The sequence below is a fragment of the Talpa occidentalis genome, unplaced genomic scaffold, assembly GCF_014898055.3.
Source record: "Talpa occidentalis isolate TD23 unplaced genomic scaffold, MPIMG_talOcc4v2.1 talOcc4.3, whole genome shotgun sequence".
NCBI lineage: Eukaryota > Metazoa > Chordata > Mammalia > Eulipotyphla > Talpidae > Talpa > Talpa occidentalis.
The window spans coordinates 13,509,524-13,532,794 of record NW_023603184.1 but is presented as its reverse complement, the minus strand read 5'-3'; the positions used below and the strand labels follow the sequence as shown (position 1 = coordinate 13,532,794).

The 23,271-nt window shown below is 40.3% G+C and overlaps 1 protein-coding gene across 5 annotated transcripts in view; it reads left to right on the top strand.

The window, feature by feature from the left end:
- The window catches only part of EHF (ETS homologous factor), a 55,522-nt gene extending 32,459 nt beyond the window's left edge, over positions 1–23,063 (top strand). For 3 of the 5 annotated variants that reach the window (XM_037522474.2, XM_037522472.2, XM_037522475.2), the window contains exons 7-9: positions 3,639–3,701; positions 4,833–5,028; positions 5,122–8,784. In XM_037522474.2, the coding sequence (XP_037378371.1) occupies positions 3,639–3,701; positions 4,833–5,028; positions 5,122–5,221 (359 nt within the window). In that variant the 3' untranslated portion in view covers positions 5,222–8,784. Of the gene's footprint in view, positions 1–3,638; positions 3,702–4,832; positions 5,029–5,121; positions 8,785–23,049 lie in introns of those variants that run through there. The other 2 variants (XR_008553461.1, XM_037522473.2) reach the window with 2 other exon arrangements.
- Positions 23,064–23,271: the final 208 nt, after the last annotated feature.

Genomic DNA, 23,271 nt, shown 5'->3' with positions numbered 1-23,271 from the left:
CTAAAGAAAGCCTTTTATGAGTCACCTCCTTTCAAAATAGTTTATTCTCTACTCGATGGGACAGAAACTCCCCCTCACCCCCCACCCCTCACCCCAAGTCATTGGTCATTTATCTGAGTCTTCAAGTTTCAAGCTCCCATTAAAGAGTGCAGTTAAATATCTTTCTATGTTTTAATGCATGTTACAAGCTGAGCCAAGGCGAGGCCCAACATAAACTGATGCCCTCTGTGATAAACACAGGTGGGGAAGCGGGCTTTGTTTTGATTTCTCTGTCATCTGCCCATTTCATAAAATGGCCGCCGCCAGTGTTCCTGATCTGCCCGATAGTCCTCAAGCCAATCACGCCAACTCAGGCTTGATGTGTTTATTCACTGACTTGTTGAGCCTAAAGCTAGGGTGGCACGGTCTATTATAACACTGAAATTTGTATATCCCGTAAAGAAATGGCTCACAGCTGAATCATATGCAAATGCTTCTAATCTTCGCTTCTTGTGAAGCAGCTTAGCTGAAGTCATACTCTGGAACCTGCATCATAAACCTGTGGCTTTTTGTTGCCCCTGCCCAGACCAGAGCTTGGCCTGAGGTGCCTCGGGAGCAGGGCAAGAGAAAGCCAAGCTGGACAACTTCCCCAGAGCAAGCCATTATTTTATAAGAGTGAATCACTTAACCACATGGCTAACTTCAAAGGTTTTGACTTTTATTTTGGGGTGAGGAGAAGACAGAGGGGGGAGAGGCTATCATATTAAAGTGAGGTTTCAGATCAAAAGCTTTTCGAGCTGAGACAGTCATTCATTCCACAGCTTGGCCCTGAACACTGGGGACAGGGAGAGGGGACCAGTACAAATCTCAGGTTGTTTTTTTTTTTTTTAATGGAAACATTTGTTGGTTTGGTCTTTCCTTGACTGGAAAGAGGTCTAGCTGGGGTAAATGATTGACACCTCAGAGATATAATTCACTCACAGTCTATCTGGTGAGGTGTTTTTTAATCTAGAGTTTGTGTACTCCTTAGTGAGTCACAACCCCCAGAAATTGTTTACAGTCTTACAAGTGTACACCTGTGTGCATTTTTCCAGGGAGAGGGCCCAAGGTTTTCCTCTTATTCACAAAGGTACATTAACCCAAAGTATTTGATTCTAAATCAGCTTAGAATCCATAAACAATGATTGAGCCAAACAGTGGAGGGTTTTTCTGAACTCAACCCTGGCTCTGAAATAATGGCTCTGCATCCCTCCTGGAAGCCATTGGTAAATGAGCTTTGCTTGTGGCCTGCTGGGTAAATGCCACTCTTTGTCTGCAGAACAACGTGGCCCTGTCAGAGTGATGTATCACTTGGAAACCGGGGTGGGTGCCAGACCTGTCGCAATATTGTCACATCCTGATGGGATGTTGCAACCTCACCCTGAAACCTGAAGGGAGGGAAAGTGGAGTCTCCTTGCATTTCCTGTGAATTTGTCCTTTCAGATTTCAGAGAAACCCAAGTCAGGTGCAGGCCCTCCTCCTGACAATGCCAAGGGAGAAACTTCCAACGAGAATGAATGGTTGCTTTTCTGACCAGATCTTATTAAATCCCCCTTCTCCATTTGCCATGGCTTTGGAAGAAACTTCTGGAGAAGCTGAGTGATGAGATTGAACAGTGGGTTCATATACACTGGAAAATAGAGCCATCCAACTGGAATGACTTTCCCACTAACCAACCTTATACCTGAACCTGACTCTTGGCAGGGAAGATGTTTGTGAAATCCATCATGTGCCACCATCTTTGGACACGGCATAGAATAGTGATGATGATTAAAGCTTCTGGGTTCAAGCTGTTTGTGTCCACACCCTGGCGTACTTTACAGGCTGTGTGACTTTAGACAAGTCATTTGACTTCTCTGTCTCGGCTCCTCACTATAAACTGTGGATCATAAAGTGCCCACCTTGAAGGATTATTGTGTGAATCAAAAAAGGTGATTCATGTAAATTGCTTAGCATAGTGCCTGGTACGTAGTAAGTGCTCAATACACAGGCCCTTTCTTCTTAACCATTTTAATTAGGAATTAATGGTTACTCAAACTTTTTGAATAATGGATAATGCTTGACAACAGATTAAGTACTGTGGACCCTCTCCCTTGGTACGTGCTTTGGGTCAGCCCAAAATGTCCTTGAAGAACCCATGTAGGTCATAAACTCTTTGTGAGAAAGCCCTGACATAGAAGAGATGTGCTTACTTACCCATCGGGAATCACTTGTGTTTAGGGACTACTTGGTGTTAAAATTAGAGGATTTTTGATTGTGGGATATTTTGGGGGTACGATCAGCCTTGGTTCTCCCGATACCCCAAGTGCCCATTCACACACAAACATGTACACATGCACCTTACTAGATCATTTAGTTTTGTTTTTAAGAAGTTTTATTTCATACTATTCAGCAATCAAAAAAGATAAACTCATGCCATTTGCAGCAACATGGATGGAGCTAGAAGGAATTATGCTCAGTGAAATAAGTCAGAAGGAAAAAGAAAAATATCAGATGGTTTCACTTATAGGAGGAATATAGGGGAACCAAACAATGCATGGGGGAAAAATAATAACAATACAAAATACTACAAAACCGAACAAAACCAAACAGTCAATCATAAACCAGAGACATCCTGCAGGGAAGGAGGAGGGAGAGGGATTGGAGGGAGGGAGAGAGGAGCAGAGGGGACTGTGGTGGTGATGGTGCATGGGTGCACTGGTGAAGGAAATTCTATGGGAACTACAACTGAGGGAGGGAAGCAAACATTGTTTAAAAATGAGCAATGATATAAAATATACATAAATAAAAAAATAAAAAATAAAAGCTAAAGAACGTTTGTTTGAAAAAAAAGTTTTATTTCATTGCTTCATCATTTGCTTTTTTAACAAGAAGCACAGATCTGCTTCTGTCATCTCTTTGGTGATAGTCACAAGGTTGCCATAATGAGTCATTTGTTAACCTAATCTGTGTTTCCATAGTCCACCATGGCCCTCTATACTGACTCAGGTCAGTCAATGGTCTCTTTGTCAGGCTGATTAAAATGTAACTTGCATGCCAAAAAAAGGCACTCCTCAGGCTTAAAAGCCATCATTCTTTGTTATTAATGTTTACATTTTTGCATTATGTAAAAAAAAAAAAAAACAAGCCCTTTCAATGACCTAAATCCTTCAATGACTCTCTATCTTTCAGAATAGAAGCTCAAATGCTTAAAACACCCAAAGAGGCCTTAAGATCTGAACCTCAGGTCCTATCCTCTGATTCTCACTGCCATACTGGCTTCCTTGCATGGTGGGCTGCCAAGCACGCACACATATGCCTTAGGACATTTGCATTTACTGTTCTTATTCACGGAAGGCTTTTCCAAGAGCTTGCTACATCGCTAGCTCCTTGATAGCCTTCTGATTCCTAATCAGACAGATCTTCAATGACCACCTCATATAATATTGCAGATCTCTCTCATCCCCCATTTTTCAATCCCCTGCAAAATTTTTCTCCATAGCACTTGGCTTCTCTGTTTGCCATAGACCTGATCAATGCCAGACATGTGCTCAATAAATGTTGGTTGAATGTGGATAAATGAATGAAAATGATAACTGTAGGAGAGAGGTAAATTAATAGCCTCTCATTTTTCTCTCTAGCAGAGTCCCCTGATATGAAGAAGGAGCAGGACCACCCGACAAAGTCCCACACTAAAAAGCACAGTAAGTTGATTGACTTTGAGAAGGCTCTTGACCCCTTCCTTCGAGTTGGGCTAACTGGAGGCTACTAATTTTTTGAAAATACCACTTCTGCTTGCTGCCTTCATTTTTCCTCTTCAGATTGACTAGGATGAGAAAATAGAGATGTCAGTTGCTCAAAATAACCCCCTCTGCAATGTGAAGGTCTAATGAATATTTCCTTTTCATTCTGTTTGCTCTAAAACTGAGACACCTGGTTAATAAACTCAGAGGCAGGAGGTCGGGGATTTCCCTCTCTCTAGAAAAAGCTGTGGGAAGAAACAGCTGAGATATAATTTTGTCTTTTGTTGAATGTTGACTTCCTACCTACGTGGAGTTATTGTTCCAAAAAATGACTGTTCATTCTTAAGATTCAACAGTGTTCCTAGGGAATATTATTTCCCCCAATAGTAAAACCTTATGAAAATATATGAAATACCAGAGACATGGAGCTGGGGCAGGCATAGAAAGAAATCAAGAATGATAAATTGAGAAATGATAGGGATTGGACATTTTATTATTTGCTACTCCTCTGCATCCACAGAACTGAGTTAATGCAGTCCTTTGAATGGTTGGGGCAGTGAGGGAGGGGCAGTCACAAGTCCAGTGGTGGTAAAATTAGATTTGGTTGCTAATTGCCCCCCAACCACTTCGAGACCCCCCTCCCCACTATATTATAGGAGTTAAAATGTTACAGCCCTATTGATGGACATTTGGCTAAAATATGTTGCTGAGTGGGAGTGATTTAATTAGTTGAGATACTAAATTAAAGTGATTGAAAGTTGTTCTTTGCGAAGTGACAAATTGAAATAAATCGTAAGCAGTTTGTCAGTATTTAGAAGTTATTCCCCTGGCATCAGAGGCCTAAGGCCTATTGCGTAGGTTTGGTTTTGCTGCTTGTTACGTGTGTGACCCTTGTCAAATTTGTTCAATTTGGTCAAGTCAAATTCTTGTGCCTCCGTTTCTTGAATTGTAAAGTAAAAACAAACAAACAGTTTGGGAATTCTGTGGTCTGGATCACTGTTGGGTAGAGAAAATGTTCTACTTCTACGCCTCCTCTGTCCCTGCTTTGCGGTGACTTGGCCATTAATAAAATCCTTTTTGACGATTCCTCAGATCCCCGAGGGACTCACTTATGGGAATTCATCCGGGACATCCTCTTGAACCCAGACAAGAATCCAGGGTTAATCAAGTGGGAAGACCGGTCTGAGGGCATCTTCAGGTTCTTGAAATCGGAAGCCGTGGCTCAGCTATGGGGGAAAAAGAAAAACAACAGCAGCATGACTTATGAGAAACTGAGCCGAGCCATGAGGTGAGGCATTTCCGGTCTCCACACAAAATAAGGCCTCCCCCATCCCCCTTCCTTATGGTCTGACAGCCCCCTCATGAATGTCCTCTGTTACAGATACTACTACAAAAGAGAAATTCTGGAACGTGTGGATGGACGAAGACTAGTATATAAATTTGGGAAGAATGCACGCGGGTGGAGAGAAAATGAAAACTAAAGCTGCCAACACTTTGAACACAAGCCCCAACTCACCCCAAATGCCAGCAAACCAAGAACTCCTGGACGTAAATATTTCAAAGACGACTTTTCTCTGATATTTATGTACCACGAGGGGAAAAAAATCTACTTCTAACAGGAAGAAGGAACACTACAGTTGAAAAATTTTGTTACTTTGAAGTATGTCCTATATGGGGAACAAATGTACACAGTTTTCTGTGAACTATGATGCTGTATGTGGTTGTGATTTGTTTTGCCTCTATTGTGAAGTTCTTTTCTGCTGCAAGAAGAGCAGGGTCTGTGGCCTTAGGCTCCTTGCTAAGAGAAAGGAAAAAAACAAAAGTCAGAGGGCATTAAATGTTTTCATATGCATCGTGATTTAGGAGAAGGTGATGTGTCCTCCACACACAGCATCCACATGGCCTCATCAAGAGAGAGGAGCACAGTTGCCAGATGCCAGCTCCAGGGTCTCGACTGACCGTAGCAACCAGAGGATGCTGGGAATTTTACCCTGATCTCTAGGAGCCAGTGAGTGGAAAATGGGGACTTTCAAAATCCAGGGTGGACTGTAATCACTGCGTAATCACATGGCTTGCAATGTTCAAATCAGCGAGAAGAATAAAGGTGGGGTGCTTTTTATTCATTCAGGAATGATTCACCTGATGCCAAGTCTACTTCCCCGTTCCCTGTGGACTGTTGGTGAAAAATTTCAGTTGCCACCTCTGCTCACATTTGTTATTTAAGAGAAGGTCCAGAAGGCCCCAATGGCTTTGGAAAAAGTGGGGAAAAGAAGGTGGTGATAAATTTGTTCTGTATCCCTATGGTTTAGGGTTTCCTGATTGGCACAGTTGACATTTGTGACTAATTCTTTGTTGTACATTGTTTGGCTGTCCTGTGTATGGTAGAATGTTTAGCAGTGTCCATGACTTCTATCCACTAGATGCCAGTAGCACTCCCACACCCAAAGTTGTGACAATCAGAAATGTCTCCAGATATTGTCAAATGTCCCCTGGGGGCCACAATTATCCTTGATTGAGAACCACTGATTTAGCCAATCTAGATATTGATGGTGATTTATTCTCAGAACAAAAAGTGCTGTAAGATCTGTTAGTCCCTAGAGTGAAGTAAAAGAAAGACTTCAAAATCAACCTGTTTTTTCATTTTTATAAACATAAGGGAGAATGGGCTCACGGGATTTCTTTTTAGAACCCCAGCCAGAGTTATATATCTGAACACAGTAATGTGACAAGAATGATGACGGAAGATATTTTCACTGGAGCTAGAAAGTCAACATTAATTGCAGAAGGAAGTGCTGGGAGATGAGTGTGCATGTGAGAGGGTGTGTTTGAGTGTGTGTGTGTGTGTGAATGAGGGGTGTGAGGTGGCAATGTGTATGTTAATTCTTAGAATTTTTCCTCTTTGGATCTTTTCCCTGTTTCATCTGAAATCATCCCAAAATGAATGGTATATTGCCTAGAGGAAGGTTTTTTTTGAGAGAAAGGAATGAAGAGAGAGAGAGAGAAGGAAAGGAAGAAAGGAAGAATGGGGAAAAAAAAAACAAAACAGAGAAAATCCAGGAGCTGTTGCCACTGAAGAGCTGAGACCTCTTTTCCAATGATGGCTTGTCTGGGGGAGCATGTAGACTCATCACTGAGCATGTAGACTCATCCCTGGGCCCTGCTATCTCAGAGGAATGTGGGTAGATATTTTGAAAATGGGTTGAAATGGGCAGATCTCCCTTGCAGCTCTTCTGCCTGGCCTCCCGAGTCTTTGTCTTTCTCCTCTTTCTATCTGGAGCAAGAACATGGGAATAAAGACCTGTACCAGAAAGAAACACCTACTGCAGTGTCTTAGCACCAAAGCTGAGCGTGTCATAGTGAGATGTTTGGAGTGTCTGTAATATATCCAGAAGGCTACACGTAAAAAGAATTAAGGATCTGTCCTAACTATGAAGAGAAAAATTATGGATGGTAACTTTGAAGCACCAGCCTGGGGAGAGGAATGACCTTTGGAAGGTACAAACGAGTCCAGTTTTAGTTCTGTTCGGCTTGGTTCCCTCCACAGAAGTGTTACTCAGCGTTGTCAGGTAACAGTTACTGAGGAAACCGAGAGAAATAACAATGACTGACATAGATCTTGACTAGGTAACTGAGCTATTCCTGCATAAAAGACACACCTTGCAATCCAAGCAAAGTCAAAGAACTCCAGGGCCTTCCCAGCATTTGATGATACTCCACACAAAGCAAATTTAACACTCAGCTAATTGAATTGGGGTAAACACATGAATGTTTGTGTGTCTGAATTATGTGAAGTTACCTTGACATCTGCTAATTCACTCTGCTATTCCTTCTCTGGCTTTGCCTATTCATCTTCTGAGTTGGCCAGCTTCTCCTTTGAGTTCCCCAAACCTATAAGTTTCTCACATTCCTCCCAACTGGCCTCGGCTCTTTCTATACTCTCTTCCCTGAACAATCACCCCTGCCAAGTAGTATGTGGGTCTAGGGAGTACCAACTGGAACAGTTCAACAGATAATTAGAAGATTGTGTTATTTGTTGAAAGTGACAGTTTCTTGGCACTCAGTTCCTGCTTAAATAGGGCTGGAGTATTAAGTTCTCAGCATATCTTTCTATTGTCTTGGCTTGAGTTTGATGCATTTTTGTGTGTGCTGTTCGTGACTTGGAGAACTACAGGTAACTGAGGCTTGCCAACTTGGGGTGTGAACAGAATATTTCCCACTACAGTGTTGAAAGGGAGAGAAAATTCCAGAGGCAAGCCAGCATGAGATGAAGCCCCTCTTCTTCAGAGGACACCCAACTTTTCACTTGAGAAGTTGGTCTCTGCCAAATGCATACGTGGCCACTTCACCTGGTCTCTTTGAGCCCTCCTCCTTAAGCTAAAGGTTTGGCTTCTTATTTGTGGTTTTCATGGGCTCAGGAGACAAGCTATGCATTGCTAAGAATTTAGTAGACTCAGACCATTTAAGGCTCCTAGATATTTAACTTGATGAAACCTGAGCATGGGCCTGACTTCGAGGGACATACGTTTACCTTTATGAAACTTGCCTTCTGATCAGGGCAGGCCCCGATTATGAACTGTCCTTTGAACCTGCTGGTCCTTCCTCAAAGTTCTTGCCTTGCTAGACCAGAAACTCTTTGATAGCAGGGGCTATATCTTGTTCATATTGTTTTCCCAGTATCTGGCATGAAATAGGTCCTCAATATTTGTTGAGTGAGAGTGAATGTCTTTTGGAAGACTCCTCCCAATTGGGAAGCCATATCTATAATCAGGTTGCAAACCATTTCCTCACCAGAATAAGAACACAACAGCCAAAACTTCAAGAACATATTATCTATTACATGAACATTTTACTGTGAGACTACTTTGCCTTCCTACCTGCGCTGAAATGAAACCAAAACAGGCTGTTTGGTTCTGTAAGTCAGTATATGTTAGATGAGAATTCTGCTGCCTTATTAGGAACTGTGAGACTTATCTGGTATAAGAAGCCAGTAACGAACCTTTGATCTTTTTTAACCAATGAAGATTATGAATGTGTTTATGTGATGTAAATTGCTATTTAAGTGTAAAGCAGTTCTAAGTTTTAGTATTTTGGGTTTGGTTTATATATAAATATATATATAAAATATATATATATTTTTTCCTTTTTGAAAAATACTGGGATCTTTTGATAAGGCTAGTCGTGCATGTTAGATTTTAGTTTTGCAAGCATGTTGTTTTGCAAATGTATGAAATATAGGAAAAGTTAAAATAGTAAGAGGGAAAGGCAATTATATTCTTCTTCTATAGTTAAAAAAAGCATTCATTGAGTGCCTACTATATGCACACTGTGGAACCATATATGTGGGTAGCTTATCTAATTATGTGGGATATAATAGATACTACATATGAACTATTGGATGGATTTTTAACCATGTGAATGAATAGTACAGAAATCACAATAGCAGGGCTGATTTATCCTCATTATTGGCTCTCAGAATTTTATTTCTGGACTAAGAGATAGAGAATTTAATAAAAACATGTTGAGACTGTGCCTTATGAGCCACTGAAATGTGTCTGTCTTCACAAGTTTGGCCAAATACAGATTAATCATTCCATTGCTATCTGCATATTCTTACTTTTCTTGGGCTTCTTGGTTGACAATTTGTTGAAACAACCCTATTGCCACTTTTTTAAAAAAAATCAGAATCTTGCCCTTTAAACTGTTAAATTCTAACTGAGTATTTGTTTTATGAAAAAAATTCTATTTTTCAATGGATGGATTTTTGTTTGATGGGTCCCAGAAATACTAATAAAAACCACAGAGACCAGTCATTGTGTGTTTCATGCCTCAACAAACCATCCAAAACTGGGCTTAGAGGAAATACACTTAGTCTGTAGCAACAAAACCAATGAAACTCAGCATTTTTTTGAGCATCCACTACTAATGTAGGCACTGAGAGAAGGCAGAGAATGAAAAAGACAAAAAAAAATGCTTTCATGAAGATTTTATTATTGGGGGTGGAGGCAGAAAAGATACAAAACTTTAACAAATAACCACAGCCCATTAAATGTGTAGCAAGTAAATACAGAGCATGGAAGTGTAGTGCAGAGCATGGAGTGCACAGGGTGTATTTTACCAGTTTAAGCAAAAGAATCAAAGAAGCATTTTAGAAAAGACCTAAAGAATGTAAGTGAAGGAGTCATGCAGATAGCTGTGGCAGTGAGTGATACCTTACCAGAGGGACCAGCAGGTGCAAAGACCCTGTGGTGATGTATTCCTTGTATGTCCAAAGAATAGAAGTAAAGGAGAATACACAGTATTAGAAAATGATATGAAAGGGGCTGGCAAGTCAGATCACACAGAACTTGCAAAGCATCACAAAGTCTCTAGCTTTTCTTTTGAGTGAGCTGGGGAACCTTACAGGAGTCCTATCTCCAATGACTACTTTAGAAGGACGCCTCTGGTTGTTGCGTTGAGAAGGAACTACAAAGCATTCTGTGCCGAGGATGCATTCTAGTGGAGGATGCGTGAAGGGAGGTAGAAAATATCACTCTCACAGCCAGGTTTCCAACACAATACTTAAAAATGTTGTAAGGCAGTAAGTGAATGCTGCCAGTTCATAATATATTTCTCCTGGGACCCAGAAAATCTGTCATTCTGTCACTTAACTTGATAGATAATAATAAAAATAATAATAGCTAACTCTTTGGGGGAATATCTACTTGGTTCCAGGAACTGTGTTATTTACTTTACAAACATTTTTATATCTAATCCTTACATAAGCCTGTGATATATAAATATTATCCCTAATTTTCAAATGAGAGAATGAAGCTCAGAAAGGTTAAATGATTTTTTCAGGATTACATAGTTCAGCTGATTATAAAGAATAGAATTGCCATTTTTCATCCAGGTCTTTTTTTCCCAGAGGTCTATACTCTTTTTTTTTTAAGATTTATTTTTATTTATACAAGAACCAGGGTACAGGTTGGAGGCATGGGAGGGTGAGAGAATTCACCAGAGACAGAGTGGGGAGCAGAGCAGGCAGATCGAAGACACTGCTGAGGGCGAGACAGGAGAGGTCTGCTGCGCCATGTGGGTTTCTCCCTGGCCTGCCAGGAATCAAACTGGTGCTGCAGAGGATGCAGAACAGCTTCATGGTGCGGTGCTCAACCTGCTGTGCCACCGGGGAGGCCTAGGTCTATACTCTTAATCTGAATTTTTCTAGTTCCTCAACATGCTAATATTTCACACACACACACACACACACACACACATACACACACACGGTAAAATGCATTGGAGAGATACTAAGTTAAACAATTATTTACAAAGCTGTTTACTGTAGAATTTCTGAGCCCTGATGATGAAAACATACATTGCGAATCTATGAGAGAAGGGAAAGTTCTTCCAATTTCCCAAACTCATTTGACAATGACCCCTCTCCATCAGGGAAAACTTCAGGAAACTGGAACCCTTTAGAACACACTTAAGGAAATGATAATGTCATTAATAATCCTGGACATTATTTATTTGCATTGATGCATTTCTCAGTAATCACAAAGAACTTGCAGAATGTCTCCTTTTCAGGATCTGTGGCTCTTTCTGAAATTTAATTCTTTAGAACTATCTGTCCAAAACAATAAGCACTACCCATCTGTAACTACTTAGTTTAAATTAATTAAAATGATATAAATTAGAAATTTATTCACACTCTTCACACCCCAAGCGCAGAATAGTGGTTTACTAATGGCCATTCACTATGGCTAGTGGTTACTATATTGGAGAGTGGGGAAATATAACGCTTCCAAAATCAAAAAAAGTTCTATTGAACAGCACTGCTCTAGAATGTGACCTGGAAGGATAAGGGCAGGAATTGTAATGAGTAAAATAAGAACGTAAAATAAGAAAAAAAGAGTAATGAGAGTAATGAGTAAAATAAGATCCAGCGAAACTTGGAAGCCACAGGTGACCCTGAATTGTAGAGAACATACACAGAAATTGAAAAATCCAAAGCAAACATCTCTGTTTGCTGGAAAGGTGACAGTATCTACTAGTGCAAACAAGTTTGGTGCTGTCAGCAAAGACATGCGGTGGGAGGATTTGATTAATTTTATCTCCAACACCACAAATACCCTATAGTCACTAATATGAATGTTATAAGTTTATAGCTTTCTCTTGAGAAGGTTGTCACTGAGGTGAGATCACGGAAATGAAAGGAAAACAAAAGGTCCCCAAATAGGAATAGTTGGTGGTGCTCGCTGTCTGCTATGATGGCAGGAATACTCTTTTCTTCTCAAAACCAGCGTGGTGAATGAGTCCACCAATACGCTCTTGAAGGTCATAGTCAAAATCATCTCTATTTCAGAGACTTGTCTTAACTGTTCCTTTTCCCTAAAATGCACTTTTGATGTTCATGTGGCTGGCTTCCTTTAGTCATGCAGGTCTCAGTTAAAAAGTCACCTTTCTTAGTGAAAATCAAAATCAACAAAAAACTATGAACCAGAGACACTTTTAGGCGGGCGGGGGCGGGAGGGGAGGGATTGGGGTCAGAATGGGGGGCTGCAATTGTATGGGGAATATAACAATAAAATTTATAAAAAAAAAAAAAAAAAAAAAAAAGTCACCTTTCTTAACCGCAGTAGTTTCAGTTACTCACCTACCTCCCTCATCACTTCCTATTACAATATCCTTATTTTATCTTCTCAGAACTTACATTAGGACCTTCCTACTGGCACAGGGTGTTAAGTCTCAGCACAATGAAGCTCTTGGGACACAGCAGCACGAGTTTGATCCCCGGCCAGGGAGCTACCCACATGGCACAGCAGACCTCTCCTGTCTCGCCCGCTGCTCCCCTCAGCAGTGTATTTCAGTAGATCTGCCTGTTCTGCTCCCCACTCTGTCTCTGGTGAATCTTCTCACCCCCTGCACATCTGGCCTGTACCCCAGTTCTTATATGCATAAATAAATAAATCTTTAAAATAAAGAATTTACATACATTATCTGAAATTATATTTTGAATTTATTAGTTTGCTTTTATAGTATTTCTTCTTCTTGTTAGAGTGTAAGCTCTAAAAGAGCAAGGACTTCACCTACATATTCCTAAAGCAAGGATGTGCCTCATATATGTACCTGACTTCAATATTTGTTAATAAACGAAGTTCCTTTCTATTTTCGAAGTTCAAGTCCTTTCTTTTGATGTGGTTTTTGGTACTGGGGACCCCCTCCTGCCCTTTATGCTTTTGGAAAAGACCTGCTGCCTTGCTTTCTGCAACAGTTTTTCTCCTGAGTACCCATTATTCAATCCTAACTCTTCCCAATTTCTAACTGTATTTGTTCTCCAAAATTAAATTCTCAGTCCTCTTCTTTTCTCTTTTTACAGTCTTTCCATCAAAGTCTGGCCTCTTGATAGCTCAGCTCAGAGACTTCAGGCAGATATGGGAAAGTGTAGGCTATTTTCTTTATGGTCCTGGTGCAACCTCTATCCAGCTGGAGACTAAACACATCACTTAACTTTCATCCTTAGTTTCTTCATCTCTTTAAATGAGTGGGCACTTCCACTTGGAAGCAGATATGTACTCCCAGGGGACATATTCTAACATTTGATTATTTTATAATTTGTGGAGAGTTTATACAAGCTAACACTGTGCTAAGCACTTCGTTTTTATTTTCCTTTTTTTTTTTATTTATTTATACAAGCACTGGGTACAGTCAGAAGCACAGGAGGGTGAGAGAATTCACCAGAGCCAGAACGGAGAGCAGAACAGGCAGAAGGACCGAAGTACACTGCTGAGGGGAGCAGCGGGCAGCAGGAAAGGTCTGCGCGCCATGTGGGACCCTCCTCTGGTGGCCGAGGAGCAGCCGGGGATCGAACCGGCGCTGCAGAGCCTGCGGGCAGCTTCACAATCCAGCGCTCAACCACTGTGCCACCGGGGAGGCCCTTATTTTCCTTTTAATCCTCACTCTAACCCAGGAGATAGCATCTCCTGTTATTTCCATTTTACAGATGAGGAAACTGAGGCTCATATAGGTAAGGAATCCTGCCTGAGCTCACCTTGCTTCTATGTGTCAGAGCTGAAATTTGAATCTCTGCCTGACTGAGTCTAGAGTTGGAGTCTTAATCATGTAGTTCTATCATCTCTCTTGTTATGAAAATAATTAAGCAATGAACAAAGTAAAATAATTATTTTTAAATTAGTGACTACTCAGAGGGAGGTATTTAAAGTGTCTAATCTGTGAACACAATGATATTTAGCCAACATTGTTGTCTCCAAGCTACTTTATTCTGTGTTAAAGTCATGCCTGATCACTCCTAGCTAGTTACTAAGATCCAAAGAGAAGTTGGTGTGAATGTGTCTTAAAATTAGAGCACGAGAGATGCTTACAGCTGGAAGATAATATGGGGCAAATTCCCATTAGAAGAGCTCAGAGAGCTCAAGGCACAGACCCAGACTCTTCACTAGGTCACCCAGATTCTTCACTAGGATGGATGCCAGTTTTCTTATTCCTGAATCCCTTTATCCAAGAGTGAGCTTTCTGACCACGGTTTCTCATAATCAAAGACGTCTTCCATCCTCCACCTGGCAACATCCTCAAAGGAATCTCCTTTCCTTCCTATCTGCCACAGTGATGCCTTGCAGTCTTCTTACGCAGATTCTCTGAATCCAGTTGATGTCAGAGAGAGAAAACGGCATATCCTGGACATTAGAGGAGCAAATGTGGACCCAGAGAGACCAAATCAGCTTGATCTAAGGAGGGAGAAGCTAAGAAGTGATGAACGCAGAGCTCTCTAGCATTGCTGAGGAACACGATAGGGCTTGCCATCTAGTTAAAGATTCCATTCACATCAGTTCTCTGACATCTTGCCCCTGCTTGATTGTGCGTGTGCTTGTATACATGTGCATCTGCCCTTGTCTTATTCTGTGTCCCTTTCAGAGTACTTGTTTCTTCCCCATGCCCTTCCTTCCTCTTGCTCACCAATCCCTTTCAGACTTCTCTCCAAACCTGTTCTTCCAGGATGCTGAAAGACAGAGAGCTGACAAGAGGACAGTCCCAGACCGAGAATGGTGCCACCTCTCTGAAAGACTCGGTGGTGACAATAACAAGTGGTATTTACCTAAGAGTTACTAACACACCAACTGTTCTCTCCTTCACTGTTTAGTTATGTCATTCAGACTAATGGACTTTTCCAATGGCAAACAGAAAGAAAAGAAGGAAAACAAACAGTGTATTCACACTCTATAGAGTCGGTGATCCCTGCTGAAGCTGTGAAAACAGAGGCGATCTCTCAAGTTTGACCTGAGGACACGTCTCATCTGCTGTGGATACACAGGATTCTGGGTTCATGTTGGACTTTCCATGGAAGTTCCCTGTGACCGGGAAAGCAAAATAAGTGACCGCATGGTCCTCGGAAAACAGTGCTTCAACATAGTCAGCAATTTTGAACCACACATTGATCTCAACCAAGGTGTCGGGCACTGCACTCACAGTGCACAACACAGGTAAATGTAAGGTCAAGTGACTGGTCAAAATTCACACAACAGGTTTGTGAGGGGAACCTACTTACTTCCAGTTCTACTCCACTGCGCTGCCTCTATTGACACTCATTCATTCTTTAGGAAGGAGATAGTATCTTTAAGTCACTGGAGTGGAAAACAGGTTAACAGAGTAAAAAGCACGGGCTTTTGAGTTGGAACAACCCCAATTCCAAATCTCATACTTTCACTTACAATCTGGTTAACCTCGGCCAAGTGACTTAACCTCTTTAAATCTCAGCTTCCTCATGAACAAGCAGGAGTTCTGAGTTGGATCCTGTGTTTTGTGGGGAGACAATCTAACAGCAAGGCTAACACATTGCAGTGCGATCAGAAATAGGGACCTGCAGAAAGATGAGACCTAAGTTCCAGCTAAGGCTCCATCACTGACTAGCCATGGTGGTTGGCAGGTTTCTTAAATTTTCTAGCTTTGGTTTTGTCATATAAAATTGATCAGTTGGAATAGATCATCTCTGAGGTCATTCCAAATAGAACATTTCAAGAATTTATGAAGTTTAAGTCTAGTCCAAAATTTATTTAGTGTTTGATTCTTCCCTGGGATGGCTTGGGGAGTAAAAGTAAATATGAACTAAGTTAAGTGGTTTCATAGGACTGTATTGGTGAGTGGGGAGTGGAGAAAAAAGCAGCAGAACCTGGGTCTCTGTATCCAGTTTTAGGAAAAGCTGCCCTTCTTGATCTAAGAACTGTATTTCCATCTGGCACAGCTTCCCCCAGGAAAATGCCTCAGGGGTTAGTGTGATGGCTGGTATTAATTTAGTGCTTCTGTCAGGAAGACTACAATGCCCTTTTCTTGTCTGATCTCATTTCAGGGAATAGAGAAGTAATATCATCACTACCATCTTTCCCTTGGTATGAGGAAACTGAGGTAAAGAATGATTAAACAATATGGTTTAGTGGCAGAGTTAGGACTTGAACCGCAAACAATGACAGTTAATCGACTGTCCCCCTAAGTTGCTAAATGAAGCACTACCTGAGGTTTGAAGAGCTGAGTAAAGTCTCTTCTTTCTTTGAGCAGGCTTTCTTAGAAGTGGGAAGTAGAATTTTGCCAAAAATGCAACATAAATCGGTATAAGGGCATCAAGTGTAATTTGAAAATCAGAACTCTTGAGAAATGGTGTCTTTTCTCGAGTCTGGCTGGTCCCCATAAAGCCAACGGTGGAAACCACAGATTGGGCTCCTAGGAGGTGCCTGCAGCAGGAACGTCCACATTGCATGTCCACATTCAGTGCTGATTTCAGAGAGTGTGTGCTTGCTGTGTGAGTGATGTAGTGTAAGGGATACAGTGTGATGGAGATGAGAGGGGTAATTTCAGGTCCTGACCAACAAAATCTTCACAAAAAAATGGGACTTAATTGGCCATTGAAGAAGAATTCTTTATTTTATATAAATGCATTACATATAATATTTAAATGTCATATAATTTATTATATATTCATACATTTAAAGTTATATAACTTTTACATAACTTTAAAACTGTCTGATATTATTAAAAAATAAGAAATAGAGAAAAATACAAAGGAGTTTTAAAAACTACCTCAAATCTCACCACTTAAAATAACCGTTGTATACATTGGGTGGACACAAATCCAGGCTTCTAGAATAATGAAAAGGTAGGTGGATTGAGAGCTGGGAGTGAAAGTAAGATTTTTCACCATGAAAACTTTCATATCTGAACCTATTAATGTATTATTCACTTTTCAATGAAAAAATATAACTGTTCAATAAAAAAGTAGTATAGACAATCAATTTATAAAAATGTGATCTTACATACTATTTGAAAATTAAAAATCATCCAATTTGAGGTGAACTTAGCTCGATGAAAAAGAAACATAAGGAATTTTGAATTCAAATAAATGTTTCTTTGGTACAAGAGTACATCAGCTCAAAAAGACACCTTTAAGTTTCTAAAATAAAGTATGAAAATATTGACATTGGAGTAATTATGCTTTCTGACAACAGGTTGCTTGAGGCCCTGCCATGAAAGATAATAAAGTTAGCACTGTGTTCTCCCTCATATTTCCCTTCCCCATTGATTGATTTGGGTTATTATGTTTTGGTTCTTCTGTTGCTGTGCATTTAATACTTTCGCTCTTTTTTGCCAACATCAGAACAAAAGTTCCAAAATTGTTTATGCATAGATCCAAATTCAAAATAATTTGAGTGTGTTAAATATTTGCCACCAGTCCTTTTACCTTGGTTATCCATTTCGTATTTTTTTAAATTTAGATTTACCCTTTGGATGTCAAGATTTCATAATGTAATGTATCCTATTAGTTCCTCCTGAGTGTACTTTCTTCTCTCTTTCTAATAGTTCATAAATTCCATGGGATCCACGAAATTCTGAAGAAACTGACTCTTTCTTCAACTCCAGGTGTGGAGTGCATGATTCATGCTGAGCAATTCACAGCACTCTGTACCCTTGATAAGGGCCCTATGACCTAAGCCAGAGCAATCAGAATGAGTCTCAGGACGTTTTTCTGGAGATGTTAGGACATAGAACTTTCTTTCTCAAGATTGTGTGATGCATGGAGGGTGTGAATCATCCAATTATCACACTATTTTTTTTCTTCTTAAGGGAACTTGGCCTGAACATGAGGTCAATACACAGAAGTGGACAGAACAAAGCAAATTTCAAAGAACTGGTGCTGGATCCCTGATGATATCATGGATCCTTGGATCAGGCAAGCTAGTCTTTTAATTGACAGGCACCAAGAAACTAGTATTTTACTTTTCTGAATTTTCCACTGATTGTAATATGGAGAGTACTAGTTAATGCAATCGTAAAGGTAACTGGTGGCAGGGCTAGTAGAAATAGTGCTGTTGTAGAGGAAAGATTATAAAAAGAAACTTCAGAGGCCAGATAAGAGATAGCATGGGGCTTAGTGTTTGTAAGTTTAACTTTTTTTCAGGTTGGCAGGGGCCTTATTCTTGTTAAAGTGGAGTAGAACCTTGTGGTACCAACTTGCTAATCACAGTATAAGTTATTTCTTTATAGGAAGATTTCACCTGGGGCTGGGAAAATGCAACAAAGCCAAGAAGAACCCAGTGGGAAAGTTGAGAGATGGGGGGAAAGGACTTGTCTTGGCATATAAATGGAACCCATTTTATTTTCTTGTGGGATGTCTTAAGGCATTGGGTACAAATCAGTCTTGGGACAAGTAGAAACAAAATCCTGAGTAAGATAAACCTTTGCTCATACTAATGAAGGTGATGGCTGAAAAACACAGTCTCATAAAGTCAAAGAGACAAGGAATTAGGAATCAGGACCAAGCAGATAGGAAAAAAAAATTAATGGACAGCCAAGGCACTTATTGGGGATTCCAGAAAGGGGAGATAAATAAAAATAGAGAGATTCTTGCTATAATTGCAACTCGACTGCACATCAATTTAGTCTTTAATTGGTGAAAGTTGATAATCCCTAATCTGTTAGCAAAGGGAAGTATGTACTTTTTGAGAAAGAAAATAACACTATTTGAGTCTTGATAATTTTTCATGTCTATTTAGTGAAATGTTACATGAACCAAATGACAATAAAACAAGAGAAAAACAGGAACATAGACAAGACACATGAAGGCAAAAACTGTAAAATTGAAGACCCAGAGTAAGAGGAGATCAGATGAGCTAAAGCAACACTGAAGAGATAATGGGTAAGAATTTTCCAAATGAAACTCTCACATTCAATATTTTCTGAAAATTACAAGAAGAATCAGATGAAAATCACACAGAGGCTTTCACTGTTAAACTCTGAAAAGCAAAGACAAAGACAAGAGACCAAGAAGAAATCTTAAATGTAGGCAGAGAAAAAATAAATATGAATTACATGAATATTCTTAAAGAGTGGAAACCAGAAGATGAAGAAATAGCTTCTTTAAAATCTAAAAACATCTCCAAGTTAAAATTCTTGGTCTAGCAAAAATATTCTTCAATTGTTAATGTCAAAGAAGACTTCAGACAAACAAAAATAAATAGAATGACTCACTGACAAACTTAGAGTGCAGAAAATGCTAAAAGGAGTTCTTTGGGAAAAGGAAACATTATTCTAGTCTGGCGAAGATCATCCAGTTTTATTTTCTGGGAATGCAAACTTCCCTGCTCTCAAGTAGCTCAGAACATAGTGATAATCTGCATAAAGTTTGCCTGACACAGAATGAGTACTCCATAAATAAAAGGAATAATTGCACTGCCTGGATTACATCTAAAATCTTTGCTTTTCTGGTCTTTTTGGATGAAGAAGAAAATAAATTTCTTTGTTTAGATAAAGTGTTGGAATCTACAATGTCCCATTTGGGAAGGTAATGGACTGGCCCATTTAGGACAAAGGGGTTGAGAGTTGTGGTACTGAAGACTCCAAGATGGTCTCACCATAATTCCCACTTCCTTGTCTAGTATCCTCTCTCCATATACCAGGAAACTGGTCTTCAGGACCAATAGACTATGGCAGAGCAATGGCATGTACTTTTTTTTTTTTTGGATATTTATTTATGCATTCAAGAGCTGGGGCACAGGCCAGAGGTGGGGGGAGGGGTAGCAGACCAGAGACAGAGTGGGTAAAAGAACAGAAAGACTGACTGCTGAAGGGAGCAGCAGGCGAGACAGGAGAGGTCTGCTGCACCATGTGGGTAGCTCCCTGGCTGGCAGTGGATTGAACTTGTGCTGCAGAGTTTGCGGACAGCTTCACAGTGCTGTATTTAACCCCTTGCGCCACCAGGAAGGCCCAGAATGGTATGTTCTAAAATTATTTTATGGAAGATGTTGAGGTTGCCTTCTTGGACATTTTCTTTCTTCCTCTGCCAATTATTTGCTCTGAGTAAAGACAGCTGCAACGTCATGAGCAGTTTTATGGAGAGGTCCACATGGTGAGGACTGAGGTGTCCAGACAAAGCTCACATCAATGCACTTGGGAGTGATCCTTCAGCCCCAATGGGATAGTCATGATCTGGCTCACTGCTGGACTGCAATTTCATGAGCGACCCTGAGCCAGATCCACCCAATTAAGTAGCTCCTGGACTCTGGATTCTCTAAACTGTAAAAGAAAAGAAATGTTTGTTATTTCAAGATGCTAACTTTTACAGTAAATTTGTTATGCAGTAACAGATACTAATACCTGCCTAAAAAGTGCTTGATTAGTATATGTGCAATAATGTAATCCCCTTGTATTTAGTTTCTCATCCTAAACTCAAGACTTTAAGTAACTTTCCCAAGATCTCACCCTTGCTCTTCTTTATGAGTCACCTTCGGCCTTTATCGTGGTTTCTCCTTAGGCCTCCCCCTGCTCACAACCTGGCTTCAGTCAGATGAGCAAGATGGTGAGACTTGGGTCTCCGTGACCTGGCGTGTTCCTTCTACACCATTCACTGAGCCTATTTTTCTTAAGACATAACAATCCTTGTCTCATTATGTGTCCAAAGCTATGGAACATCCTTGACCTGTTTTCATGACAAATTTCAACACTAGTGAAAAAAAATTATGTCTGAGTCCTTAAGGAAAGCAACATTTTAAAATTGTTGAGTTCTGAGCTTCATATTTCACCATAGATGGGTGAGGGCGAAAGGGACACTTGAGGGTGAAAGGATAGACTTTTCTAGTCTATCCTTGTGTTATGCTGGAATTTGGGAAAATCAAGACAAGGGTTAATAATAAATGTTAGGTTCAAACCAGACCTAGGATGAATGCAGGCTTGATCCATTGATCCCTTTGCAAAGCCTGCCCCATAGGAGGATTCTCTAATTTTTTCCTGCCACAACAAGGACAGGGATTCTCATTCTCTGAGACTCTAAGCTGTTCCATGGTCATGATTTGCCACACTGGAAGTGTGTGTATGTGTGTGTGTGTGTGTGTGTGTGTGTGTGTGTCTGTGGTTATACATTCAATAGAGGTAAAGCTCTCCAGGGCAGGTGCTAGCCATATTTACTGTACCATCCCAGTACCACACTATTCTGAGCACAAGGTAAATGTTGAGTGAAGGGAGAATATGTATTTTTTAACCTTCGTGATTGTACATGTTTGTTTTAGAAGAATTTTCTTTATTCATTTTTAACCCTTAAAAAAATCTCTTCCTCTAAAACAAAACCACAAGAATAAAACAAACCAAAGCAAAAATCTAGATTGATAATCTAGTAGCTAATAGTTGTTTGCATATAATTTATTGCCTGAGGCCATTTTAATGTATTTCTGCTTTTTTTTCTTCAATAATCTTCTCATATTGGGATCAGAGCCCCACTTCATGCAGGAGGAAACATGCTCAGGGAGTTTACTTCCCTTGCCCAGATCATACACATCATAAACGACAGCCAGGAAATTTGAACCCAGAACTGTCTGCCTTCAAATCCCTACACGTTTTCCTCTACCCTTATTCTCCCTATCACAAGGTTGATGACATAGTCCTTTTGTCCCCAAGTACATGGCCACCATCTTGAATTAAGTTGTATATGTGTTAGGGCTCCATGGAGGAGATGGCTCTGGGCCTCCTACGTATTTTCAACAGAATGGCTCTACTTTGCCAAAAAATCTTCTGGGTTTTTCTATAAAATTTCATTTGAGCAAAACAGTCCAAAGCAAAATCAAACCAAATCAAACTCAAACAGGCATGTCCACTGCCCTTGATAGTGAGGAAACCTCTAAGGTCCCTAAGATAAAAACTCACTCCAGTTTCTTCTTTCCTGAACCACCAGACTTCAGCCTCAGAGGCTCCTGGAAACAAAAGGCATGCAGCCAGATCTCCTTCGGTACAATACAGCATCTGCTTCCCTCTACCCTAGCCAGTTTCAGGGTTCAGGCCATATAGGGGGGTGCGGTAATGGGGGATGAAAACACTCTGAGCATCATTAAACTGAGACTTCTCAGTAGGTCAAAAGTTACACCAGCAGGCACGTGAGGGTGTGTATCCTAGCCGTTAAAGATCACCACCTTTGGACTAAAGCATATCTAGGTTAAGACCTGAGTTCTACCGATTGTTGGCTTTTTAACTGTGACACATTCCTTTAACCTCTAAGCTTCAGTCTCCCCATTGGTAAAATTGAGAAATTACTGATAAGCATTTTGTAAAAGCTGTTGAAAAGATGACATGACATTATGTATGTGGAGAACCAGCAGATACCATCTGTTGAGCACTTATGACATGTGCTCCAGAGTTTTCTACACATTGCCTTATTACGTCTGATGAGGTAGGCGTAATTGGTCTGCTACTGACTGCACGAGATGTAGTCAGTAAGTGGGAGTTGTCATTATGCGGTAATTGCTGTTGGTGACAAGTCGTTGGGTCAGCAGTAGTAGGTGACTATAATGCAGCCCGTGAGGATGCTGCCTCCCATCAGCTGCCTCCGCCTGCTTCTCCATCCAGGGAGGATGGCACTGCCAGAAATCTAAGGACTTTTTTTCAGTTTGCTCTTCCTGTTGAATTTTCTCCTCTCTCTTGGCTTTAAGAACTTGTGCTTTTTTCTTCAAACTCATTTCTCACTATGTCCTCACTGGCTGGCATAGTTAGACAAAAAAGATCTTTAGGAAATGCATGAGATTTTACATCAGAAAACAAATCAGACTTGAATCCAGGTCTTCTCCTTTCCAGACAGAGAATGAATGTCTAGCAAGCACCATTGACGTGGAAGCCTTTTGCAAATAACTGAATCTCTCTAACCATAAATTTCCATATTTGAAAAAAATATGAAGAGAATAGAAAAGGAATACAATGTTCATTGAGTACCTACTGTGTGGTGGGAGGTCCATGTAAGCTGCTCAGTGGTTTATCTCAACACCTTATAATTATTGTCACCATTTTACAGATGATAAAACTGAGGCTCAGAGAAGTTATCCAAGAGACTCATCCAAGATCATGCTGCCAATAGGTAATAAAAGTGGAATTTGAATACAGATTTTCTCTTACTTGTAGTAACGTCACTTTATAACATTATATAGGTTTTAAGTGTGCATCATTATAAATCAATGTCTGTACGTACCACATTGTATTTACCAAACAATTGACTCCTTTTACACGAATGTTTGAC